Source organism: Hyperolius riggenbachi, chromosome 10 (genome assembly GCF_040937935.1).
Source record: "Hyperolius riggenbachi isolate aHypRig1 chromosome 10, aHypRig1.pri, whole genome shotgun sequence".
NCBI lineage: Eukaryota > Metazoa > Chordata > Amphibia > Anura > Hyperoliidae > Hyperolius > Hyperolius riggenbachi.
Window position 1 is genome coordinate 202,497,306 of NC_090655.1, and position 22,891 is coordinate 202,520,196.

Genomic DNA, 22,891 nt, shown 5'->3' on the forward strand with positions numbered 1-22,891 from the left:
ATAGTAGAACGTGCTGCAGTAAGCCAGAACACATTAGAATAGCTTTTGGAACTTGTAGGATGATAAAAAAACAGGATGCAATTTTTGTTACGGAGTCTCTTTAAAGAAAATCTGTAATGAAAAAACTTCCCCTGAGGGATACTCACCTTGGGTGGGAGAAGCCTCTAAATCCTATTGAGGCAAAAATCCTCCCAGAGTGGCGGCGATGTAAATATTTACCTCCGTGGCTCCAGCGCAGGTGCAGTATCCGCTCTCTGCACGGAGATAGGTGAAAAAAGCCGATCTCCGTCGGGCCGCTCTACTGCACAGGCGCAGTAGAGCGGACCCGATGGAGATTGGATATTTTCACCTATCTCCATGGGAAGAGCCACAACAGCGCCCTCGCTGGAGCCAGAAAAGGTAAATATTGTCGCCTGTGCGTTCCCTGGGCTGGAGTGAGACCACCGTGGGACAGAGGAGGATGGGGGAAGCCTCGACAGGGTCCAGAGGCTTCCCACTACTGAGGTGAGTACCCCCCCAGGGGAATTTTTTTTCAGTACAGGTTTTCTTTAAAGAGACTCAGAGAAGAGGAATTAGTTGTTTTTTTTTTTTACTTAACCATGGCTTCCTCCAGCCCCCATAAGAATGTATGTGCCCCTCGCTGTCCTCCTGCTGCCCTTTGTTCAGTCGCGGTGAGCCCTGGTAATTTGTGAGGAGCAGAAACTACGCCAGTGCAAATTTACGCATCGTAGTTCACATCTACGCATCGTAGTTCGTAGGTGAATTTTCAAAACTACGCTTACGAATTTACGCGTAGCAAAGTACCGCTGTAGCTTACACCCACTATGCGTAGTTAACATGTGTATTGTGTAGTGAACTACTAATGCGTTACTCGCATCTAATTTTCCGCATGCGATTGTATGCTTACAAATTTACACATTGGAAAGGGGAATGTACGCATAGAAGAGTTCCCAATAAAAGCATTTAAAGAGAACCAGAGACAAATAAATATCCTGTTTATACATACCTGGGGCTTCCTCCAGCTCCATAAGCCTGGATTGCTCCCACGCCGCCATCCACCGCTGCCTCTGTCCGCCGGTACCGGGTCCCGTCTTTTTGGCCAATCGACGCAAGCGCAGTGCGCTCCCTCCGTACTGTGCAGGTCAGGCACGTGCACAGGGGGGTGCTCTGGGTGCCCAGGCACCCCCCTTTTTTAAAATCCTCAAAAAAGGCCCCTCTCGACGCGTAAAATAAGCTCAGCCCCCGACCGTGATAAGCCCCGCCCACCCGTGGGAAGCTCTGCCCCCGTCTGGGGCACTTTCAAGTGAAGAGGCCCAGACAGGAATCCTAGTGTGGCATACTGACCTCTCCCTCCACCTAGGACCCATACTGACCTCTACCTCCCACAGCACCCATAGTGACCTCTCCCTCCACCTAGTACCCAGTGACCACTCCCTCCCCTTGCACTCACAGTGACCTCTCCCTCCACCTAGGACCCATACTGACCTCTCCCTACCCAGTACCCACAGTGATCTCTCCCTCCCCCAGCACCCACAGTGACCTCTCCCTCCACCTAGCACCCACAGAGACCTCTCCCTCCACCTAGCACCCACAGTGACCTCTCTGTTACCCAGCACCCACAGTGACCTCTCCCTCCATCTAGCACCCACAGTGACCTCTCCCTCCACCCAGCACCCACAGTGACCTCTCCCTTCACCTGGGACCCATAGTGACCTCTCCCTCCCCAGCACCCACAGTGACCTCTCCCTCCCCCAGCACCCACAGTGACCTCTCCCTCTACCTAGCACCCACAGTGACCTCTCCCTCCCCAGCTCTAACAGTGATCCTGCCCAGAGCCGGGACAAGGTCCTCCAGCACCCAAGGCTGAGACACCAAAGTGCGCCCCTCCATCCCTGCCACCCGAGCCATCAAACACTGATTGCTATTAGACTAAGAGGCACCACAGGGCCCACAACCTCCCCAACACCTTAATCTCTAGATATCTGGCTTGCAATCACTGCCATGTATCCCCTTTTCTTATTTCTTTCTGCTTCAAACACAATTAGGAATGACAGCTGAATGAATTCTGCGCCCCCTCCTACACTGCGCCCTGAGGCTGGAGCCTCTCCAGCCTATGCCTCAGCCCGGCCCTGATTCCTGCCTACGCCAGCACCCACACTGACCTATCCCTCCCCCAGCACCCACAGTGATTTTTCCCTCCCCCAGTGGCTACCCTCCTGTCCCCTGCAGCACCCACAGGGACCTCCCATCCCAAAAGCAGCACCTACAGTGACCTCTCCCATTGCCAGCGCCCACAGTGGCTTCTCCCAACACCCAGCATCCACTCCTTCCTCCAGTAACCACACTGACTTCTCCCAGCACCCACAGTGGCCTACCCTTCCCCCAGCACCCACACTGACCTTTACCTCCCTTAGCAGCAACTATGCCATTCATAGCAGCACCCATAGTGACCTCCCACCCCCTGCACCCACAATGACCTCTACCTCCCGAGACCCACAGTGATCTCCCTTTCCTCCAGCACCCATACTGACCTCTACTTTCCACAGCACCCACAGTTACTTCTCCCCCCATCACCCACAGTGACCTACCCTTCCCCCATCAACCACACTGACCTCGACCTCCCCTAGCAGCAACTATGCCATTCATAGCAGTACCCACAGTGACCTCCCACCCCCTGCACCCACAGCAATCCCACCAATATTCAGCACCCACATTACACTCAACCAGTAACCCCCACTATAGCAAGCACCCAGTACTTGCACCAAGCACCCTGCACCCAATACTCACATCTGGCCTCAATATTGCACTTAGTACTTGCATCAAACAGCCACATGACACCCAAAACCTGCACCCCTTCACCCTACAGCTGGCACCCAGTACTAACACCTACATGGCACAGTACTTGCACCCAGCTCTGACATGTCACTCACTACTCACACCTGCACACAGCCTCCAAATGGCACCCACTCACATAACCAGTACTAGCACCCGATGTACCTGCACTCAGAACCCACGTGACACACAACACCCACCCAGAGCTAGCACCCAGTGCAGGCATGGCACCAAGTATTTGCACCTATGTGATACCCAGTACCTGCACCCAACACCCACATGTTTCATCTGCAGTAGTTCCAGTTGCACTAAGCCTCCACTTAGTGCCCAGCACCCACACCAAGCGCTCACATATGACATCCAGTACTTGCACCCAGAACTCAAAAGGGACTGAGTACCTGCAATCAACACATGATGGTTGATACACACCCATACAGCCAGAATCCACATGACACCCTGTGCCAGCACCCAGAACCCACATGGCACCCAGGATCTGTCTTTAGCGCCCACATGACAACAAATATCCCACTAGCCAGCACCCATCACCCATATGCCACCATGTACTCACTCCCAGTACCCACTTGGCAGTCAGTATTTGCACCTAAGACCCACATACACCCATAATCAACACCCACATGGCATAGTACTCACACGTCACCAAGTTCCAAAGTCATTATATGCACCTAGTACCCGTCCATGGCCAGCAACCAAATAGCACCCAGTACCTATCCTTGGTCCAAACCCATATGAGACACAGTACTCTCCCATGGCACACATCCAGACCACGCATGGCACTCCCTACTCGCTCATGTCCAACACTCAAATGGCTCCCTGTACCAATTAGCACTCACATGGCACCCACTATTGTTTATCACCATCTGCTACTCATTCAGCACCCAATACTGCATAGCACCCACTGCAAATAAACACCCAATACAAACTGGACCTTGATACCCAAAGCAGCTTGACACAGACTTTACGTTGGCATCTCAGCACCCACTGCAACTTACCACAAAGTGAACCTTTGCGTCTTACCATCCACTGCATCTGGGCACCCACTGCACCTTGGCACATACTGCAGTTTTATCATCTACTAATGCTTAGCAGCCACTGCATATTGGTAACCACTTCTTTGCCTGAAAAGAGGCTTGGGTGCTGATCAAGAGGGACAGAGGTCCCAGTAATGAAAGATGAGTCCGTGCCTCTACAGTGGGCTCCACTGTGCCCACTCTAACCCACAGTGAGCACCTATCACTGCTGATTTGAGGGTGGTAGCACCAAAAGAGTTTAAAGGGGACACACAGTCTTCCTGATACTGCTATAAAGGTGTGTGTGTGTGTGGGGGGGGGGGGGGGGGGGCTGGGATAAGACTGTCTTATGCTTTATGGAGAGGGGGTGATACATACACAATTTAGCACAATTTATCGATGTCAAATTTGAGCACCACACCCTTGAGGATCCTCTGCATGGCCCTGCCCCTTCCTGCAGCACCCACACTGACCTCTACTTTTCCCATCAGCCACCCCTTCCCCTCATAGCTGGCACCCAGTACTCACACTCACATGACACGAAGTATCTGCACCCAGGCCTAAAATTGCACCCAGTACTCACACCTGCACACAGCTTCCACATGGTACCCACTATCTGCACCAAGTATCCACTTAACCCGTAACCGCACCCAAAGTACCTGCATTCAAAACCCATGTGATGCCCAAAGCCCACCCATAGCCAGCACCCAGTACAGGCATGGCGCCAAGTATTCGCACCCATATCACACCACCCGGTACCTGCACCCAGCACCCACATGACATCCAGTACATGCACCCAGATCTTACATGGCACTAAGTCTTGCAATCAACACCCACATGACACTCGATACCCAACTATAGCCAGAACCCACATGCCACCCATCATCTGCATTCAGCAGCATGACAATTAATACCCCCCTAGCCAGAAACGAGGAGGGGGGGCATGCGGGGGAAGGCATTGCCAGGCCCCTTTTTTAAATTTGAGCACCCCCCACTTAAGGACCCTCTGCACGGCCCTGGTGCAGGTGCATGCGTACAAAGCCAGAGGGAGCCCCTGCGCATGCGTACAACTGGTCGCGTCCAGTGGAAGTGATGGGACCCGGTACCGGCGATAGAGGCAGCGGAGAATGGCGGCGTGGGAGCGATCCAGGCTTATGGGGCTGGAGGAAGCCCCAGGTATGTATAACATCTTTTCTCATTTTTTACCCAGGCTTCGTCTCTGGTTCCCTTTAAAATTTACAGCATATGGGCATAAGCATCCGCATAAACTATGCTTTGCACTACGCATAATTGCGTATTTTAATGCGTAGTCTACGAAATGCATATGAAAGATATTTGATTTAGAATCTAGTGACATCAAATAGTAAAATTATACCTACACCTTACACCCCATTAAATAAAAAAACATAAAATACCCAATTAATTTACCCCATACCTCCCCTCCCATAGTTACTAAAATAAAACACTTTCATTAAAAAAAAAATTGACATTTAAAAAAAAATTGCGTAATAACTGGGACAAATGGGCAAATAAAATATGTGGGTTTTAATTATAGTATCATGTATTATTTTAAAACTAGATTAGCTGATAACTGAAAAATAATTATTTTTCCCATTTGTTCCCATGAAAATGCATTTAGAATAAAATAATTCTTAGCTAAATGTTCCACCACAAAAAAAGCCTAAGTGGTGGCAAAAAAACAAGATACAGATCATTTTGTTGTGACAAGTAGTGATAAAGTTATTGGCGAATGAAAGGGAGGAATGCTGAAATGTGAAAATTGCTGTGGTCCACAAGGGGAAAAACTCCTTAGTAGTGAACTTGTTGAAAGGCATTTTATTGGTAAGGTGGAAAAAATATAACCTTAGGAGCAAACTCAGGAGAAAAACTCAATTGCATATGGACCTACGGCCCTTATTCAATTCTCTTTTTCTCCTATGTTTGGTCCTAGGAGATACGTTTTCAGCTTCTATTTAAATTAATTTGTAGTACTATGCAACTAAAAAAGTACCAAAAAGAAGACAAAAAAGTATTCTCAAAATTATCATGAGTATTGTATTGTCTTGCTTGCTGGTGCCTTAAAATGCATTTTATTGATAAGGTATGAAAATATCACCTGGGAGAAAACTTAGGAGGGTAAGTTCAACTCATTTTCCCCCGACCCCCCCTACAGTAGTCCTTTAAATGCACGGAATTGAGCTGTTATTTTCTTCAATTTACTTTTGTGTCCACACTTTTTCTCCTAAGTTTTCTCCCAGGTGATATTTTCATACCTGATCAATAAAATGCATTTTAACCACTTGAGGACCCACCCTTTACCCCCCCCTTAAGGACCAGCGCTGGTTTAGGTGATCTGTGCTGGGTGGGCTGTGCAGCCCCCAGCACAGATCAAAGGGCACTCAGAGCGATCAGATCGCCCCCCTTTTTTCCCCACTAGGGGGATGATGTGCAGGGGGGGTCTGATCGCTCCTCCTGGCTGGCATTTTGCGGGGGGGGCACCTCAAAGCCCCCCTCCGCGGCGAAATCCTCCCCCTCCCTCTCCTACCTGCTCCCCCGGGAGATCTGGGCTGCACAGGACGCTATCCGTCCTGTGCAGCCAGTGACAGGACGTCCCCTGTCACATGGAGGCGATCCCCGGCCGCTGATTGGCCGGGGATCGCCGATCTGCCTTACGGCGCTGCTGCGCAGCAGCGCCGTACAAATGTAAACAAAGCGGATTATTTCCGCTTGTGTTTACATCTAGCCTGCGAGCCGCCATCGGCGGCCCGCAGGCTATTCACGGAGCCCCCCGCCGTGAATTGACAGGAAGCAGCCGCTCGTACGAGCGGCTGCTTCCTGATTAATTAGGCTGCAGCTGGCGACGCAGTACTGCGTCGCTGGTCCTGCAGCTGCCACTTTGCCGACGCACGTTATGAGTGTGCGGTCGGCAAGTGGTTAAGACACCAGCAAGCAAGACAATACAATACTCATGATAATTTTGAGAATACTTTTTTGCCTTCTTTTTGGTACTTTTTCAGTTGCATAGTACTACAAATTAATTTAAACAGAAACTGAAAATGTATCTCCTAGGAGAAAACTTAGGAGAAAAAGTGAATTGAATAAGGGCCTTAGGCCAATATACAATTGAGTTTTTCTCCTGAGTTTGCTCCTAAGGTTATATTTTTTTTTCAGTAGTCCTTTAAAGAATGTTAAAGTGGATCCGAGATAAAAGGCTCGTACACACGCTGTACTACAGGGAACGATGGGTCCATCAGACCCTCCCGCTGGGCAGGCGTTCCAGCGACAGTACTGCGTGTGTACAGTCTGTCAGGCAGACTGATAAGGCTGTTTCTGAACGATCCGTGCAGCGGATCGTTCAGAAACAGCCGTATCAGTCTGCAGACAGACTGTACACACGCTGTACTGTCACTGGAACGCCCGCCCAGCGGGAGAGTCTGACAGACCCGTCGTTCCAGCAAATCAAGCGTGTGTATGAGGCTTAACTTTTACTCATTGCATAATTGTGTTCCTTTCATTCCTCAAGCCAAATACTTTTTTGTTTTTGTTTTAATACTCTAATTCCCAATAAACTAAACAAGCCTCGCCCACAGCTTTTCAGAGTGCCTTAGCATTTTCATACAGTAGCAAGGGCTTACAGGAGCTCAGTTTGGGCAGGAGGAGGGGGGGGGTGTAACAATGTGACAAACAGAACATGGCTGCCCTCATTGTATAACAGGAATAAATAATCATAAACTTTTGAAACTTTTGCAGATAGATATGCTGTGTAAACTATCTAAACTTTAGATAACATATATTGACAAGTTAATTATTATAGTTAGGGTTTTTCATCTCAGATCCTCTTTAAACATAAATTATAGCTTGTTTTGTGCTCTAAATCTAGTACACATGGCAATGAATCATAGCACAGGAAGTGGACTCTCAGTGGCCTAATGTGCAACTGATTTGTCTGTTCTAGGAGAGTCCTCTGAATAAATTATTCTACAATCATTAATTGGGATGGTCAATGACATGCAAACTAGTTTTAGTTGATACAGGATTATGCAAATGTTGGATGTTAATTTGTGCAGTTTGAAAATGGACCTTGGTGGAATTTGCTTGTTAGATATTCAAGCTGCATAAATTTGTATACATCATTTGCATAACCACCTCAGAATTATTTGCATCCATCCCTAATGACTAACCAATCTCTACCAATATTAGGCAAATACTGCATACCTACCACAAATATGAATTTCTTCTAGGTTCCTTTCCATTGTTTTTTTATTAGTGCTCAGTTAGGCGTGACTTATCCTCCCCATGTGACTGTGATTTCACTCAGGCCCCTCCCCCAACCTTTGTTGCTTAAGGGCAAATATTTTTTAAACCTTGGCCAGGTTAGTGGGATTATTTCAATTCGCCAATATATTGCAGAGTATCCCAGCCACGGAGAACCTTTATAATTCAGGACAGCGATGTTGTGCACATGATGATTTTCTTTGACATATTTTTTTTTTAAATCCTAAATTATTAATATATCTATTTAAAATCAAAATTGATTTAAGAAACAACAAATGCAACAAAGCAGTGTGGGCAAAGGAGTGAATCCACTCAGTGGCGGACACAGCCAGCAGTGGGCCCCTGTGCAAAATTGTAATTGTGGGCCCCCTATGACCTGCGGCGCCGCGGCAAAATATGGTCGTGGCTACAACCTGCGGCGCGCAAAGCGCGCCGCGGCAAAAATTAGTGGATAGAACCTGCGGCGCGTAGCGCCGCGGCAAAAAAAATGGGCGTGGCAATGACCGGATGAGGGCGGAGCTAACTGTAACTTAAAGCGAACCCGGGGTGAGGGTTTATTTCCTTTTAAACAATACTAGTTGCCTGGCGGCCCTGCTGATCTATTTGGCTGCAGTAATAAACTGAATTACACCAGCAACAAGCATGCAGCTAATCTTCTCAGTTCTGACAATATTGTCAGAAACCCCTGACCTGCTGCATGCTTGTTCAGGGTCTATGGTTGAAAGAATAAGAGGCAGAGGACCAGCACGGCAGCCAGGCAACTGGTATTGCTTAAAAGGAGAGAAATATGGCAGCCTCAATATTATTCTCACCTCAGGTTCCCTTGAAAAGTGCAACGCAAAGACAGTGGGCCCAAGTTTTGGTGACCCTTTCCCCAGAAAATTCACATAATTGTGCAGGTTTTCTCAAGAAAATACACATATATGCCCAGAAAATACGTGCAATCATGTCGGCAGATATGCCCAGAAAATACGTGCAATCATGTCGGCAGATATGCCCAGAAAACATGTGCAATCAAGTCGGCAGATATGCCCAGAAAATACGTGCAATCAAGTCGGCAGATATGCCCAGAAAATACGTGCAATGAAGTCGGCAGATATGCCCAGAAAATACGTGCAAACAAGTCGGCGGATATGCCCAGAAAATACATGCAATCAAGTCGGCAGATATGCCCAGAAAATACGTGCAAACAAGTCGGCAGATATGCCCAGAAAATACGTGCAATCATGTCGGCAGATATGCCCAGAAAATACATGCAATCATGTCGGCAGATTTGCGAAGAAAATACATGCAATCATGTGGCAGACCTGCCCAGAACATACACCTGCTAATATAAATAAAACAAAAACATTTACTCACCTGCAGCAGCAGACCTCCTGTCCCAGCCTCCATCCGGCGCGCAGCTCCCATGGGTGGTTGGGTGGATAGGTAGCCTAGTGGGTGGGTGAGTGGGTGGGTGGGTTGGTAGCCTGGTGGGTGGGTGGGTGAGTGGGTGGGTTGGTAGCCTGGTGGGTGGGTGGGTAGGTAGCCTGGTGGGTGGGTGGGTAGGTAGCCGGGTGGGTAGGTAGCCTGGTGGGTGGGTGGGTAACTAGCCCGGTAGGTAGGTAGGTAGCCCGGTGGGTGGGTAGGTAGGTAGCCTGGTGGGTGCGTGGGTAGCCGGGTGGGTGGGTTGGTAACTAGCCCGGTAGGTAGCCGGGTGGGTGGTTAGGTAGGTAGCCGGGTGGGTGGTTAGGTAGGAAGCCTGGTGGGTGGGTAGCCGGGTGGGTGGGTAGGTAGGTAGCTGGGTGGGTGGTTAGGTAGGTAGCCGGGTGGGTAGGTAGGAAGCCTGGTGGGTGGGTAGGTAGCCGGGTGGGTAGGTAGGTAGCCGGGTGGGTAGGTAGGAAGCCTGGTGGGTGGGTAGGTAGCCTGGTGGGTGGGTAGGTAGGTAGCCTGGTGGGTGGGTAGGTAGCCTGGTGGGTAGGTAGGTAGCCGGGTGGGTAGGTAGGAAGCCTGGTGGGTGGGTAGGTAGCCTGGTGGGTGGGTAGGTAGGTAGCCTGGTGGGTGGGTAGGTAGCCTGGTGGGTGGGTTGGTAACTAGCCCGGTAGGTAGCCGGGTGGGTGGTTAGGTAGGTAGCCAGGTGGGTGGTTAGGTAGGTAGCCGGGTGGGTGGTTAGGTAGGTAGCCGGGTAGCCGGGTGGGTGGGTAGGTAGCCTGGTGGGTGGGTTGGTAACTAGCCCGGTAGGTAGCCGGGTGGGTGGTTAGGTAGGTAGCCGGGTGGGTGGTTAGGTAGGTAGCCGGGTGGGTGGTTAGGTAGGTAGCCGGGTAGGTAGGTAGGTAGCCGGGTGGGTAGGTAGCCGGGTGGGTAGGTAGCCGGGTGGGTGGTTAGGTAGTTGGGTGGGTGGTTAGGTAGGAAGCCTGGTGGGTGGGTAGGTAGCCGGGTGGGTAGGTAGCCGGGTGGGTGGTTAGGTAGTTGGGTGGGTGGTTAGGTAGGAAGCCTGGTGGGTGGGTAGGTAGCCGGGTGGGTAGGTAGGAAGCCTGGTGGGTGGTTAGGTAGTCGGGTGGGTAGGTAGGAAGCCTGGTGGGTGGGTAGGTAGGTAGCCGGGTGGGTAGGTGGTTAGGTAGCCGGGTGGGTAGCTATCCGGGTGGGGGGCCCGACTCCTATCCTCCCTCCCTCCCTTCCTTCCTCACCTCGGGGGGCCCCCTCCCGATATGCGCGGCGGGAGAGCGAGCGGCAAATGCAGGAAGTCTTCAGGGCTCTCCAGGCATCCGCTAGAGGCCCAGCCGCTGAGTCTCCAATATGTCTCCAACTGGAGACATATTGGAGACCAAGCGGCTGGGCCTCTAGCGGATGCCTGGAGAGCCCTTCCTGCATTTGCCGCTCGCTCGCTCTCCCGCCGCGCATATCGGGAGGGGGCCCCCCGAGGTGAGGGAGGGAGGAAGGATAGGAGTCGGGGGGCCCCCCGGGAATAAAATAATAAAAAAAAAAAATATATAAAAAAAAAAAAAAAATACTTAATGGGCCCCTGAAGAAAACGGAACTTCAGGGGCCCTCGTGCGGCGGCACGGCCTGCACGGCCGTATGTCCGCCCCTGAATCCACTACATCGCTTTCTCCAGTCACTTCAATAGTGATCTGTGGCAAATTTTAGAAAGCTGTAAATTAACTGTTACTGTAAATGGGCACTAGAGGGCACTACCAATACAACAATAGTGTATTTATTCTGATAGCAATTGAATGAGTTGAATTCTTTTCAATTAGGTATTCCAATTTTTTTTTTTAGGAAACCAACTGAAACAGCCCAAATAATCAGAAACAAACGCTAAGGGCTTGTTCACACCTAGAGCGTTTTGCATTTTTTTTTTCAGCGCCGGCGATTTTGAAAATCGGCATAAAAGCGCTTGTGCAATGATTCCTTATGGGAAAGTTCATATCAGCATGTTTTGTCTGCTTTCTGCTCAGCAAAGTACCATTTTGGGGGCGATTTTGCTACAATGGAAGTTATAGGAATAGCAAAAAACATTCACAAATTGCTTTATCTGGCGATTGCATTCGCATTTTTATGAATAAATACAGTATTTATTAATTTCTGGGTGGAGGAGTTCACTTCCTGACTGACGTCAGGAAGTGAAAAAATGGAATCACTCTACAAAAGAGCTTACAAAAACGCTTTGTACAAAATCGTAGTGCACAGTGGACTGCTGGGAGGGTAAAAAAAAGTGCACTAAAAATCGAAAATCTCTGATATCAGCGATTTCAATTTTACATGTGAACAAAGCCTAAAAGTATGAACTTCATTAGGGATTAATGTATTAATGTTGTAAAATTTTGCAGTGACTCTTAGGAAACCAACAACATTATGAAACCAACAGTTTAAAGCGGATCTGAGATGAAAAACTAACTATAACAAGTAACTTGTCTATATATCTTATCTAAAGTTTAGATAGTTTACACAGCAAATCTAGTGTGTAACAACTTTACTTCTCATGGCGGGTCCCGCGACGTCCCTCACGGCGTCTCTAGCGGGACTCGCTCACGTAGGGGATCTTCAAAGTCATCTTCTCCGACTGGCGTCTCCGGCATCACGGCAGGGGTGAATCAGGAAGCGGGCATGCACAGTATGCCCAGACGCACGAGCGAGCCAGAGCGGCTCTTACAAACTAAGGAGGTGTGTCTGATGGTAAGACCGTCCTCCTGTGGGCTGGTGCGATTCCCTTTCTCAGGTATATTAGGCCAAGCGAGTCATTCACTCGCTGGCCTTGATACTAATCAGAATACTGGTTCCTGGCCTAGCTAGCTAGCTAATTTGAGCTACATTGATATATTGTGTAGACGCACAATATATACGTACTCCAGTTAGTTAGTCATGTCTATTGTAGTTATATCTTGTAATTTTTTCGTAATATTCTAGTAATATTATTGAAGTAACATCTATTGTATATTTATCTGTGTACCTTCTGCCTGCCACTTGACCTTGCTCTTGCTTAGTCCTTCTGTACCATTGTCATCTGATACTCATGCTCAACTTGGCCTGTCCCTGACTACGTTTTTGCCTCATCCTTACAATACGACTGACATCTAATTTGTGTAAATGACCCTGCCTGTTAATTGACTACGATCTCGCATTGCTACTCTGTACCTCGATATCTCTGACTCTGTGTTTGACTATGGCCTGGTCCTGACTTCTCTTACGTACCATTTCGTGTATTATATTGTACGTTACCGCATCACGTATCAGCGTGACATTATGATTATTTATTCCTGTGATACAATGAGGGCAGCCATGTTCTGTTTGTTACATTTACACACAGGCAAGCTGATCTGTATCTCCAGCCCTCCGCCTGTGAAAACTTCACTCCCCTCTCTTCTTCCCACCTCCCCTCTGCCTCTGAAATCTCTGACTAGTAACATCCTCCCACTGTGGGAGAGGCTTGTTTAGTTTATAGGGAATTAGAGTATTAAAACAAAAACAAAAAAGTATTTGGCTTGAGGAATGCCCTATAAACTATATGAAAGGAACACAATTATGCAATGAGTAAAAGTTTATCTCGGATCCACTGTAATCACCAGAATAAAAAACAAAACAAAAAACAAAACAAATCAAAACAAAGTAGTCCCAAGTAGTTCTAAAACTATGTATTATACCCTTATTTGCAATAGTATTCTACTGAATCATCTATAGCTCATTTATTTTGTAAAGCAGGCAATGGAGCTAATTTATAGTGCCAGGTAAGATTTTCCTCTTGGGGGTGACCAGGAACAGATATAACATGCAATTAGTTGGCCAACCCAGATGAAGTCCAGGAGCATTAATATGAATAAGCAGAAACAGGCTATATTTCTCAAAATGTTTCATACATCAACTTGGTGGGCTAAAAAAAGTGTAGGAAAAAGGAAAGGAGAAAGAAACGTAGAGGAAGATGGAAAAGCAAAGGAGATGATTTTGTGGGTGGGAATGGAGTAGGGATGGAGAATGGAGGAGGAAGAAGAGAGGGGTGAGGATGGCTGGGGGAGGAAGATAGGGTTTACTGAATTTGTGCTTTTTGGTATTTGATTTCTTTGGTTTGACCCGGCATCCTTGACCTTGTATTCTGTTTCCTGTTTAAAGTCTGAATACCTGGTTGTATATTGTATACAGTATCTGTATATATTGTTACCTACGTTTTTTGTTATATTACACAAGTTAGTTAGGTTTTGGTCACATTGTTTATGCTCCCCTAGTTAATAGTGATGATCGTATCCTGCGGATTACAATTACGTAAAATGTCATGTAAACTTTTTTCATTACGGCCATACATAATTACATTTTAGAAATTCAGTTGATGGTGCGTAATTAGTAATTTTGCATTATTTTGTACCAAATTTAGAGGTAAATGGTAAAGCATAAATACCATTGTCACCAACATTTCTATGCATGTTAAGATTTCATGTTATTTGTTAATTTCACAAAAACTTTTTTCAAAGGAAAAAATTGTTTCAAAACCCAGCAGAAAAGAAACATTCCTTTAAATTGTTAGAAATCCATTTTCTCAAAAACTTTTTTGAAAAAAAATTATATTTTTTACATGTTGACACTATTTCCCTTAACATACATATCAATTTTGTATGAGGGCTTTGCTTTTAACCTCTAAAGTTGGCGCAAAATAACGTTTAATCGTGAAAATTATGATTACGGTTACAAGCAAAATTGATTATAATTGATGCAAAATTATGATTATTCGAAATTCGTGCTCATCACTACTGGTCACCTTTTTTTTTGTATATACACTACTGAAAGTAAATATTATTTTTGTACTAGTCTGGTATGTAGTCCTCTCGGTACTTGATGCAAAAGTGGTCACCTGCTGGTTGCTTGGGTAGCTCCATAACATGGTCCATACCTTCAGTTTTTAAATTTAGCTCTGTTATAGACATACAAGATTTACACCTACATTAACTGTCTCCAGAGCCGGGACAAGGTCCTCCAGCACCCAAGGCTGAGACACCAAAGTGCGCCATTCCATCCCTCCCACCCCAGCCGTCACACTCTGATTGCTATTAGACTAAGAGGCACCCCAGGGCCCCCAACAACTTAATCTCTAGTTATCTGGCTTGTAGTCACTTCCATGTATCTCCTTTTCTTATTTCTTTCTGCTTCAAACACAATTAGGAATGACAGCTAAATGAATTGTGCTCCCCCTCCTACACTGCACCCTGAGGCTGGAGCCTCTCCAGCCTATGCCTCGGCCCGGCCCTGAGTGTCTCTTCCCTTGCAAGGAGTTGGGGAATCTATTTCATCTACTAAGTTTTACAGAAGGTGCCTTCTATGGGCAATGCTGAAGAAAATCCCACCATATATATAATTTAATTTAATCACAAATGGTTTACTTAGCCTTTAAAAGTTTTGAGATCTCAAGATCTCCTTTCTTATACTCTTACCGGAGCAGCAGTTGATGGACTCTTTTCCACAGCGCGGCATCCAAATACCGACACAGAAACCGAGATACAAAACACAAGGAGGTTCATGACAAGAAGGAAGGAGATAACAGTGAATCCGGCAGACTGCAAAAGAAAAGATAATCACAGTTTAATAACTATCTGTATTGTGATAGCAATAAAGATCATGGGCAAAATCCAATTCACTTTTCTCCTACGTTTTTTTACCTGGGTGATATTTTTCACATCCTATAAATATAATGCCATTCAAGCCATCAGCTTGAGGGATGGTCAGAAATGCTCATTTCCGATTTGCAAAAATTCAGATTTTCCATATTTTTTAGATTTCCGTTTTTTCCGATTTTCCGTTTTTATGATTTCTGACTTTAGAGGAACTTTTTATTAGTCTTTTTTTTTTTTTGCATCAGAGAATCAAAAAGAAAAATTGGAAACACTAAGTCTTGTGATTGATCTAAAATGACTGGAATGATCTGATATTTGCAGAAACATTTGGCATTCTTTGATTGGTCCAATGCTTCCAAGTTCTGTGAATCATTTTGACTGTGCTCTTCACCTACTTTTTGGTACTTCTTCAAATACAGAGTGCTGAAAAGTTATATTAAACAAAAGATGAGAAATGTTATCCTAGAAGAAAACTTAGGAGAGAAGGTGAATTGCATCGGGCCCATGATGTCTTTCAATACGTAAGCAATAGCATAGAGTAGAACACTTTACCCAACCTGAAAAGCACACCAAAAACTCTTAGCACCTTATAGAAGAAATAAAATTCTACAATCCCATGTAAAAATTGACTAGGTTTATATTGGTGGAGAATGAGTAACATGTGCCCATTAGCCAGGGTTGCGGTGCTACTTTGACTTCTTTATCATCATCACCTTTGCTTCTTCATTATAATCAGTGTTGCGCTCCACGGCCTCGTGATCACGAGCCCTTTTTCCTGAATCCGACATCGCGATTGAAATCCGTGATTGGACCGCGATCCCGGATTTCAAACACGGATTTGGCCTATATTACGGAAATGCAACTCGTGATCACGGCCGTGATCATGGTCAGAAATCCATGATTGGGGAAATTACATCACTGGGCCAATCAGAGGCCCCCAGTGTAGGCCCTAGCAACCAATCATAGGAGGGGAGGCTCTGCCCTCCCCTCCTGTATATAAAGCAGTGTTCCTGTTTTTCTTCAGGCTGGCCTGGGACTGTAAGTGCTTCCTCCAAACGTGGAGGGCACAGAGGACAAGACCAGTTGCTGTCACTGCGGGCAGGGGTGTAACAATAGACCCTGCAAGGGATGCAGCCACAGGAGGCCCAGAAGCAACAAGGGGCCTCATCCTGAGAGACTGACAACTAAGGGCAAGGAGAGAAAAAACGTTCTGCTCTCTGCACAATTGCTCTAATGACTGCATCTGCTCAACCACTGATAACGAATCATACAAAGTTTTGTAGACAAAGATTTGTAGACAGTCCCTATTCAGTGTGCAGGGGGAGGGGGCCCCATCCAAAGTGTTGCAGGGGGGGGCACAGTGATTTCTAGCTATGCCCCTGACTGTGGGGGTATACCTGTCGGCAGGGGGAGGCTTTGTCTTTGGCTGGGGTCTAGGCGGACTTCTGCTCCCTGTGATAGGATAAATTTCTGAAGCTGCTGATGAATCCCCCTCCGCCAGAACAACTTCTTCCTGGTCTTCTTCTCCTTCTGCCCCTGCTTCCCTGATGTACTCACACCTGAAGGGGAAGTGGGGTGGAAGCGAAGCGGCGGCTGGCTGCGAGATTGTGCAGGGAAGGGAGAAAAGCGGAAGGGAGGCAGAGGGTGGTAATTGGAGGAGGGGAGCGCCTGTCCCACATAAGGCGCCTGTAGACTAGGCATGTGCCTACAGTGTCTTATGGTAAATCCTGTTACTAGCTGTAACTAGTGATCATTGAGGGGCTGAAACAACACTGATTAAAGTCAAGGATCACTTGATCCCTTGCACCAATCACTGCTGCCACAGGCACTCAGGAGCTCATCTTTGCATGCTCACGATCTAGCCCGGCAGTAATGAAAACTTTTTTAGGGCTGTTTCAGACGGACGCTTGCGGAGCGTTTACCGCAAGCGTTCGGAACGTCGGAACGTCGCCATTCAAATGAATGGGAGCGTTTACACCGAGCTTTTGCACGCTTTTACCCGAATGCGGCGTTCGGGTCCCGATTTTCGTTCGCGTTCGAGCTGCCCCTGGAAGCGACATGTAGCTTCTAGGGAGCGGCCAACCGCGACGGCTAATGTTCCCCTAGGGGGAAAAAAACCGCGACGCATCGGAACGCGACCGAAGGCTACTGAAAGCCTGACCGCGCAGCCGCCGCAACGCCCCCAGACGCGACGCCACGCAGACGTCCGTCTGAACCAGCCCTTATTTACTTTTTTATTTACTTTTTTTTACTTTTTTTTAACCATTGAGGTTAAAATAGCACCAATTGGTTCAGGGATCACATGACCTTACCCCCTGATGTCATAAGTGGTTCAAATCATACACATACAGTTTTAGCATTAGACTTTTTTGGCACATTAGAATTCAGATATAATGAATATCTCATCCAGATTATTCTTATCAACTAATGCATTTCATTTGCACTGAAAAACTGGATTTTTGCTTATGCTCTAATCTTGCTTTAAAGAGAACCAGAGATGAAGCACCCTCTTGTATTTTACCTTATAAATCAGTGGGAACATGACAGTAAACACCTAATCTGCTCTTTGTTTCATTGTTCTCTGTTTAATCTGACTGTGATCACCTCTGATAAGAATCCCGGACTGAGCACTCAGAAAGATTATAGCTGAGTCTGTCTTCTCTGGTGTCTTTTCAAGCCCAAGCCTGCCCCCTTGTGGCTCTGCTATAATGACTCAGCTATAATTATTCCCTGCAAAGCCAGACTGAATGCTCAGTCCGGGATTCTTATCACAGCTGATAACAGACACTTTTAGCAGTGAGGATGAAACAGAGAGCATGGTAAGTGTTTTCTCTAATGTTCTTACTGATATATATGGTAAAATACACACGGGTGCTTCGTCTCTGGTTCCCTTTAAAGGGAACCTGAAATGAGAGGTATATATAGGCTACCGTATTTATTTCCTTTTAAACATTATCAGTTGCCTGGCAGTCCTGTTGATATTCCTGGCATTGGTAGTGCCTGAATCACACATCTAAAACAAGCATGTAGCTAATCTGGTCAGACTTCAGTCAGAGCACCTTATCTGCTTGGTAGCTTCAAAATATTTTAGCCATAGACACTAAACAGAGGATCAGCAGGACAGCCAGACCATTTCCATTGGTAAAAGTGGACCTGAACTCTTGCACAGGACAAAAGGAAAATAGACATGCACCCTGTATGTATTTAGAGAGTTTAGCCTGCCCTATCCCCCCTCACTTGTGTCTAATCACAAGTTATAATTTGATCTCTCTCCTGTGTCACCTGACTGCCATGGCAGATCAGGCAGATAAGTTCATTTGAAATCACAGGATGTTAACAATATGTCTTCCATGAAAGCAGGAAGAAGAAACAGTGCAGATGTATTTCAGGATTAGTATCAGCTGCGACAAAGAAATGTCTGCTTTAAAGTTTATTATGCTGTTGCGTATCTTTTAGAACAGAGAGACAGTTCTAAGCTCAGGTCTACTTTAAAAGGAAACACATAGGTGTTAGCCTCTATATCCCTTTCACCTCAGCTTTCCTTCAAAGCACTCATATTTGACATGAACCATAATTATATCCTCCCAGACTACATTCATTTTCTGTTTATACCCTGTGAGCTGAGCATTTCTTGTTTGTAAGCAAACTATTTCGGAGGCGCCTCGTTTAATAAAACACTTTAAAAATACAGGGTGGGCCAGTTATATGGATACACCCCATATACCACACCATACCATCAATGTTTTTGTTCCAGCAGTCTTGGGGGGATATATCTAATGTGGGTTGGTGTCAAACCAATAGCAGTGGTTTTGTTTGTTAACTTCACCATTCACATAAAATGGTGTATCTCTATAAATGGCCATATTAAGGTGTATCCATATAAATGGCCCACCCTGTAGCTTTAAAAATGAGAGAAGCCTTTCCCCGCCATGGAGCTTTACACTGGACCCTGAAGATGCACACATAGGCCTATGTGTGCATCTTCAGGGTCCAGTGTAAAGCTCCATGGCATAAAAGGCTGTGTAAAAAAAATCTATTTAAACATGAACTTCTTAAGGACCATAGGCATACACCCTAATAGTGACCAGGCTATTTTTTTACAATTCAGTGCCCTGCAGCTTTAATAGCTTGCTGCAGAGCCATACAATGCAACACACAAACCGCCCCACCCCCTTTTCTGCCCATAAACAGAGGTTTATGTTGGTGGGCTCTGATCGCTACTGCAGGCTTTTTTTGATTATTATTAATCATTTGTACTTTTTTTTTTTTATAAAATTGCTTATTTTTTTATTTACTTTTCCATCCCCCCGATGGCCAATCACAGCGATCCTTTCTCATAGGCATTAGCCTATGAGAGGGGATTGCTTTTGGAGCCTCTCCAGGGGACAGCCGAGTGACAGGGCTGTGCCCAGTACAGCGCTGTACAATGTAAATAGACGGCGGTTTCACCGTCTAACAGTCTGCTAGCGGTGATCGCCACTGTCAGACTGTTGACGGAGCTGAGTTGCGTCACTTAAGCGGGGAGGCGCGCATTGGCGCGCGCGATCCCCTGCAAAACACTCCCCCAGCCCAGGACTTGACACCAATCAGCATTAGATGGGCCCGGGGAGCCACCTTGCAGTCACCAATCAGCATTAGGTGGTTGTAAGGTGGTTAAAATACTGCATTCAGTATTTTAGACTTTTGTGTGTTAATTCATAAACATTTTCACAGGTGCGGTAGAAGTTCGGTAATTTACCGAAGCCCATTTACAAAAACCTGTTCGGTAGAAGCAGAGCAGTGTGGAGTTGTCTCTGTTTTGTTACAAGCTGTTCCGTGCAGTGAGGGCATTAGAATAGTAAGAGGCATCCCGACATCCCTTTAGAACGTCGTTTGTTATACTGCCTCTGCTCACTCTGAATCTGTCTATTAGTCTTTCTTAACATTTTAATTATTTGTCACAGCTTAGAAGAATTTCCAGGAGACATTGCACATGCCATGCTTAGGTTATTTCCCTCTAGCTCCTCTGCATCTTCAAACAGGAACCTAAGGGGTTAAACGGCCCAAGGACTCCAGGGGAAAGCAATTTTGTTTAGTTCTCTCTGCTCACTACCTTGGTAGTAGAAAAGCTTGTTTCACCTAAGAAACCTTTGCAACCTATCAACATCTGATCAACGCCACTTGCAGAAGACAGGGGCTGTTTCTATTGGCTCTGTGTAACGTTTGCGGAATCGTTTTCGTGGTCAGCGCACGAGATGCGCACTGACACAGTGAAAACCTTCCACAAGCGTATAATTGGGTGAACCCAGGCTAGGTGCAATGCACCAGCAGAGGGCAATTCCCACCGGCAGATGGGGCAGTGGAGTGCAGACGAGTACAATCGCTGCACGGCCACAGATGCCAGATGGGGATTGTACAGATCAAGACAATGCGGGGCTGAACAGCCCATAAAGAGAAAGAGCACAGGGACAGGACGAATGTGTGTTCACCAATCTAGTCGCCACCCTGCGACGGTGAACACACATCAGCAGAAACAAAAGTAGGAACGCGATCGCGAGGAAGGCGATCGCCAGAAGTGACACAAGACAGACTAGAACAGAACACAAGAGGAGCAAAGGCACAGCAAATAATATAATGAGAATGATAAAGAAAATAACAAACGCTAACTAAACGCGAACACCGCACTCATTCGCAACAGTGCACGCGTTTATGCGCGGTCTCCGCATGATAAGTACAACAGAGACAAGCACGCCTAACTAACCACCGACAGACAAACACGAAACAAAGAACGTGAACGTTTGCTTAACGGTTACCTCACCAAGCCTACAGCAAGCACCCGTATCAGATAAGACAGACAACCGAGAAACAGGAACTAGGCAGAAAGGATCCACCGCTCTTCCGCCAGAGCAAGTGTGATCCAAGCAGGAACACAGATCAGAAAGATCCACAGCCGCTAACGCTAGCGGCTAGTGCGATCTAAACAAGACAGATCAGATGAGGTAGCCAGAAGCAACCGCAGCTCCAGCTTACACTCCAGAAACTAGATCAGAAGGATCCATAGCCACTAACGCTAGAGGCTATTGTGATCCAGGCAAGACAGATTAGACGAGGTAGCCAGAAGCGATCGCAGCTCCAGCTTACACTCCAGAAACTAGATCAGAAGGATCCACAGCCACTACCGCTAGAGGCTATTGCGATCCAGACAAGACAGATCAGAAGGGGCTACCAGTAACTACCGCAGTGCCAGTTAGCACCCCAGACAAACAGAACGATTTCCTGTCGACCATCGCCGGGACAGGACAATCGCAACAGACAAACAAACAGATATGCAATCCTAACTGCACTAGGGAATCTGCCTTACTACAAACGCTGAAGGAATGACCAGCAAAGGACTGTGGGTAATCCCAACCTTTATACTGCCAGTCATCACAGGAGGCAGGTAGGGGATTTGCATAACGAATGTATGCAAATTCTTTGGCAGCAGAACAGACCAGAAACTTGCAATGGAAAGACAGGTCTCTCTTCCAGAGACCTGCAGCCCACAGACTAGAGGAATGGTCAAACAGCTGTCTGCAGTGCAGCCAGCTGAGCAGATCATCACACTCTGCTCCTGTCAGTCATAGCTCTCTCTGCTTTTGCTTCTGTGAGTCATGGCAGGCTCCCCACAGTCCCGCACAGTCTCTGCACTGTTTACACCACACCAGAGGTGCCAGTAATATTTCTGGACTTAAAGAGAGTCTGAAGCGAGAATAGATCTCGCTTCAGACCTCATAGCTAGCAGGGGCATGCGTGCCCCTGCTAAAACGCCACTATAGCGCGGCTTAACGGGGGTCCATGTCCCCCCAAACCCCTTCCGTGCAGCGGGGGAGCGCTTCCTGGTTGGGGCAGGGCTAACCGCCGCAGCCCTGCCCCATGCGCGTCTGTCAGACGCGTATCTCCGCCTCTCCCCCGCCCCTCTCAGTCTTCCTTCACTGAGAGGGGCGGGGGAGAGGCGGCGATGCGCGTCTGATAGACGCGCTGGGAGGCAGGGCTGCAGCCGTTAGCCCTGCCTCCAGGAAGAAGATTACCATTTTACGACCAACTTTTGCGGGGGGTGGGTTGGGGGTGAAGGGACCCCCGTTAAGCTGCGTGATAGCGGCGTTTTAGCAGGGGCACACGTGCCCCTGCTATATATAAGACCTGAAGCGAGATTATTTAGTCTCGCTTCAGTGTCTCTTTAAAGGGAATCGGAAGTGAAAATAAACTTATGATATAAGAATTTGTATGTGTAGTACAAATAAGAAATAAAACATTAGCAGCAGAGACATAAAGTCTAATATTGTTTCCTGTACAGGGAGCGTTAAAAAACTCCAGTTGTTATCTATGCAAAAAAAACACTAATCTCTCGACTTTCAAAGTTGCAGAGAGCTCTGTCTTCTGAAGCTTACTATCTCAAGTGTCTGTCACTGTATTTTGTTTTTTACTGCAGAGGAAAGTTCAAACATTCACTATCCTCCTCTGTGAAAACATTTAGAATGCTGAGTGTAATGTGTATACTGCAAATATTAGAAAATGATGCAATGATATAAAAAAAACAAAAAACTATATAATTGAAATTAAAAATATGATATTTTCTTTGCTACTAATGTTCTAGTAATTATCCGTACTACACAACCAATTAATTATATCATTATTTTTTTATTTGCTTCAGTGTCACTTTAACCC

The 22,891-nt window shown here is 46.7% G+C and overlaps 1 protein-coding gene across 1 annotated transcript in view; it reads right to left on the bottom strand.

Moving 5' to 3' along the window:
- Positions 1-22,891, bottom strand: part of LOC137536203 (membrane-spanning 4-domains subfamily A member 8-like) — a 36,431-nt gene that overhangs the window by 892 nt on the left and 12,648 nt on the right. Inside the window, exon 5 of the mRNA XM_068258301.1 lies at positions 15,029-15,151. Within this exon, the coding sequence (XP_068114402.1) occupies positions 15,029-15,151 (123 nt within the window). The remainder of the gene's footprint in view (positions 1-15,028; positions 15,152-22,891) is intronic.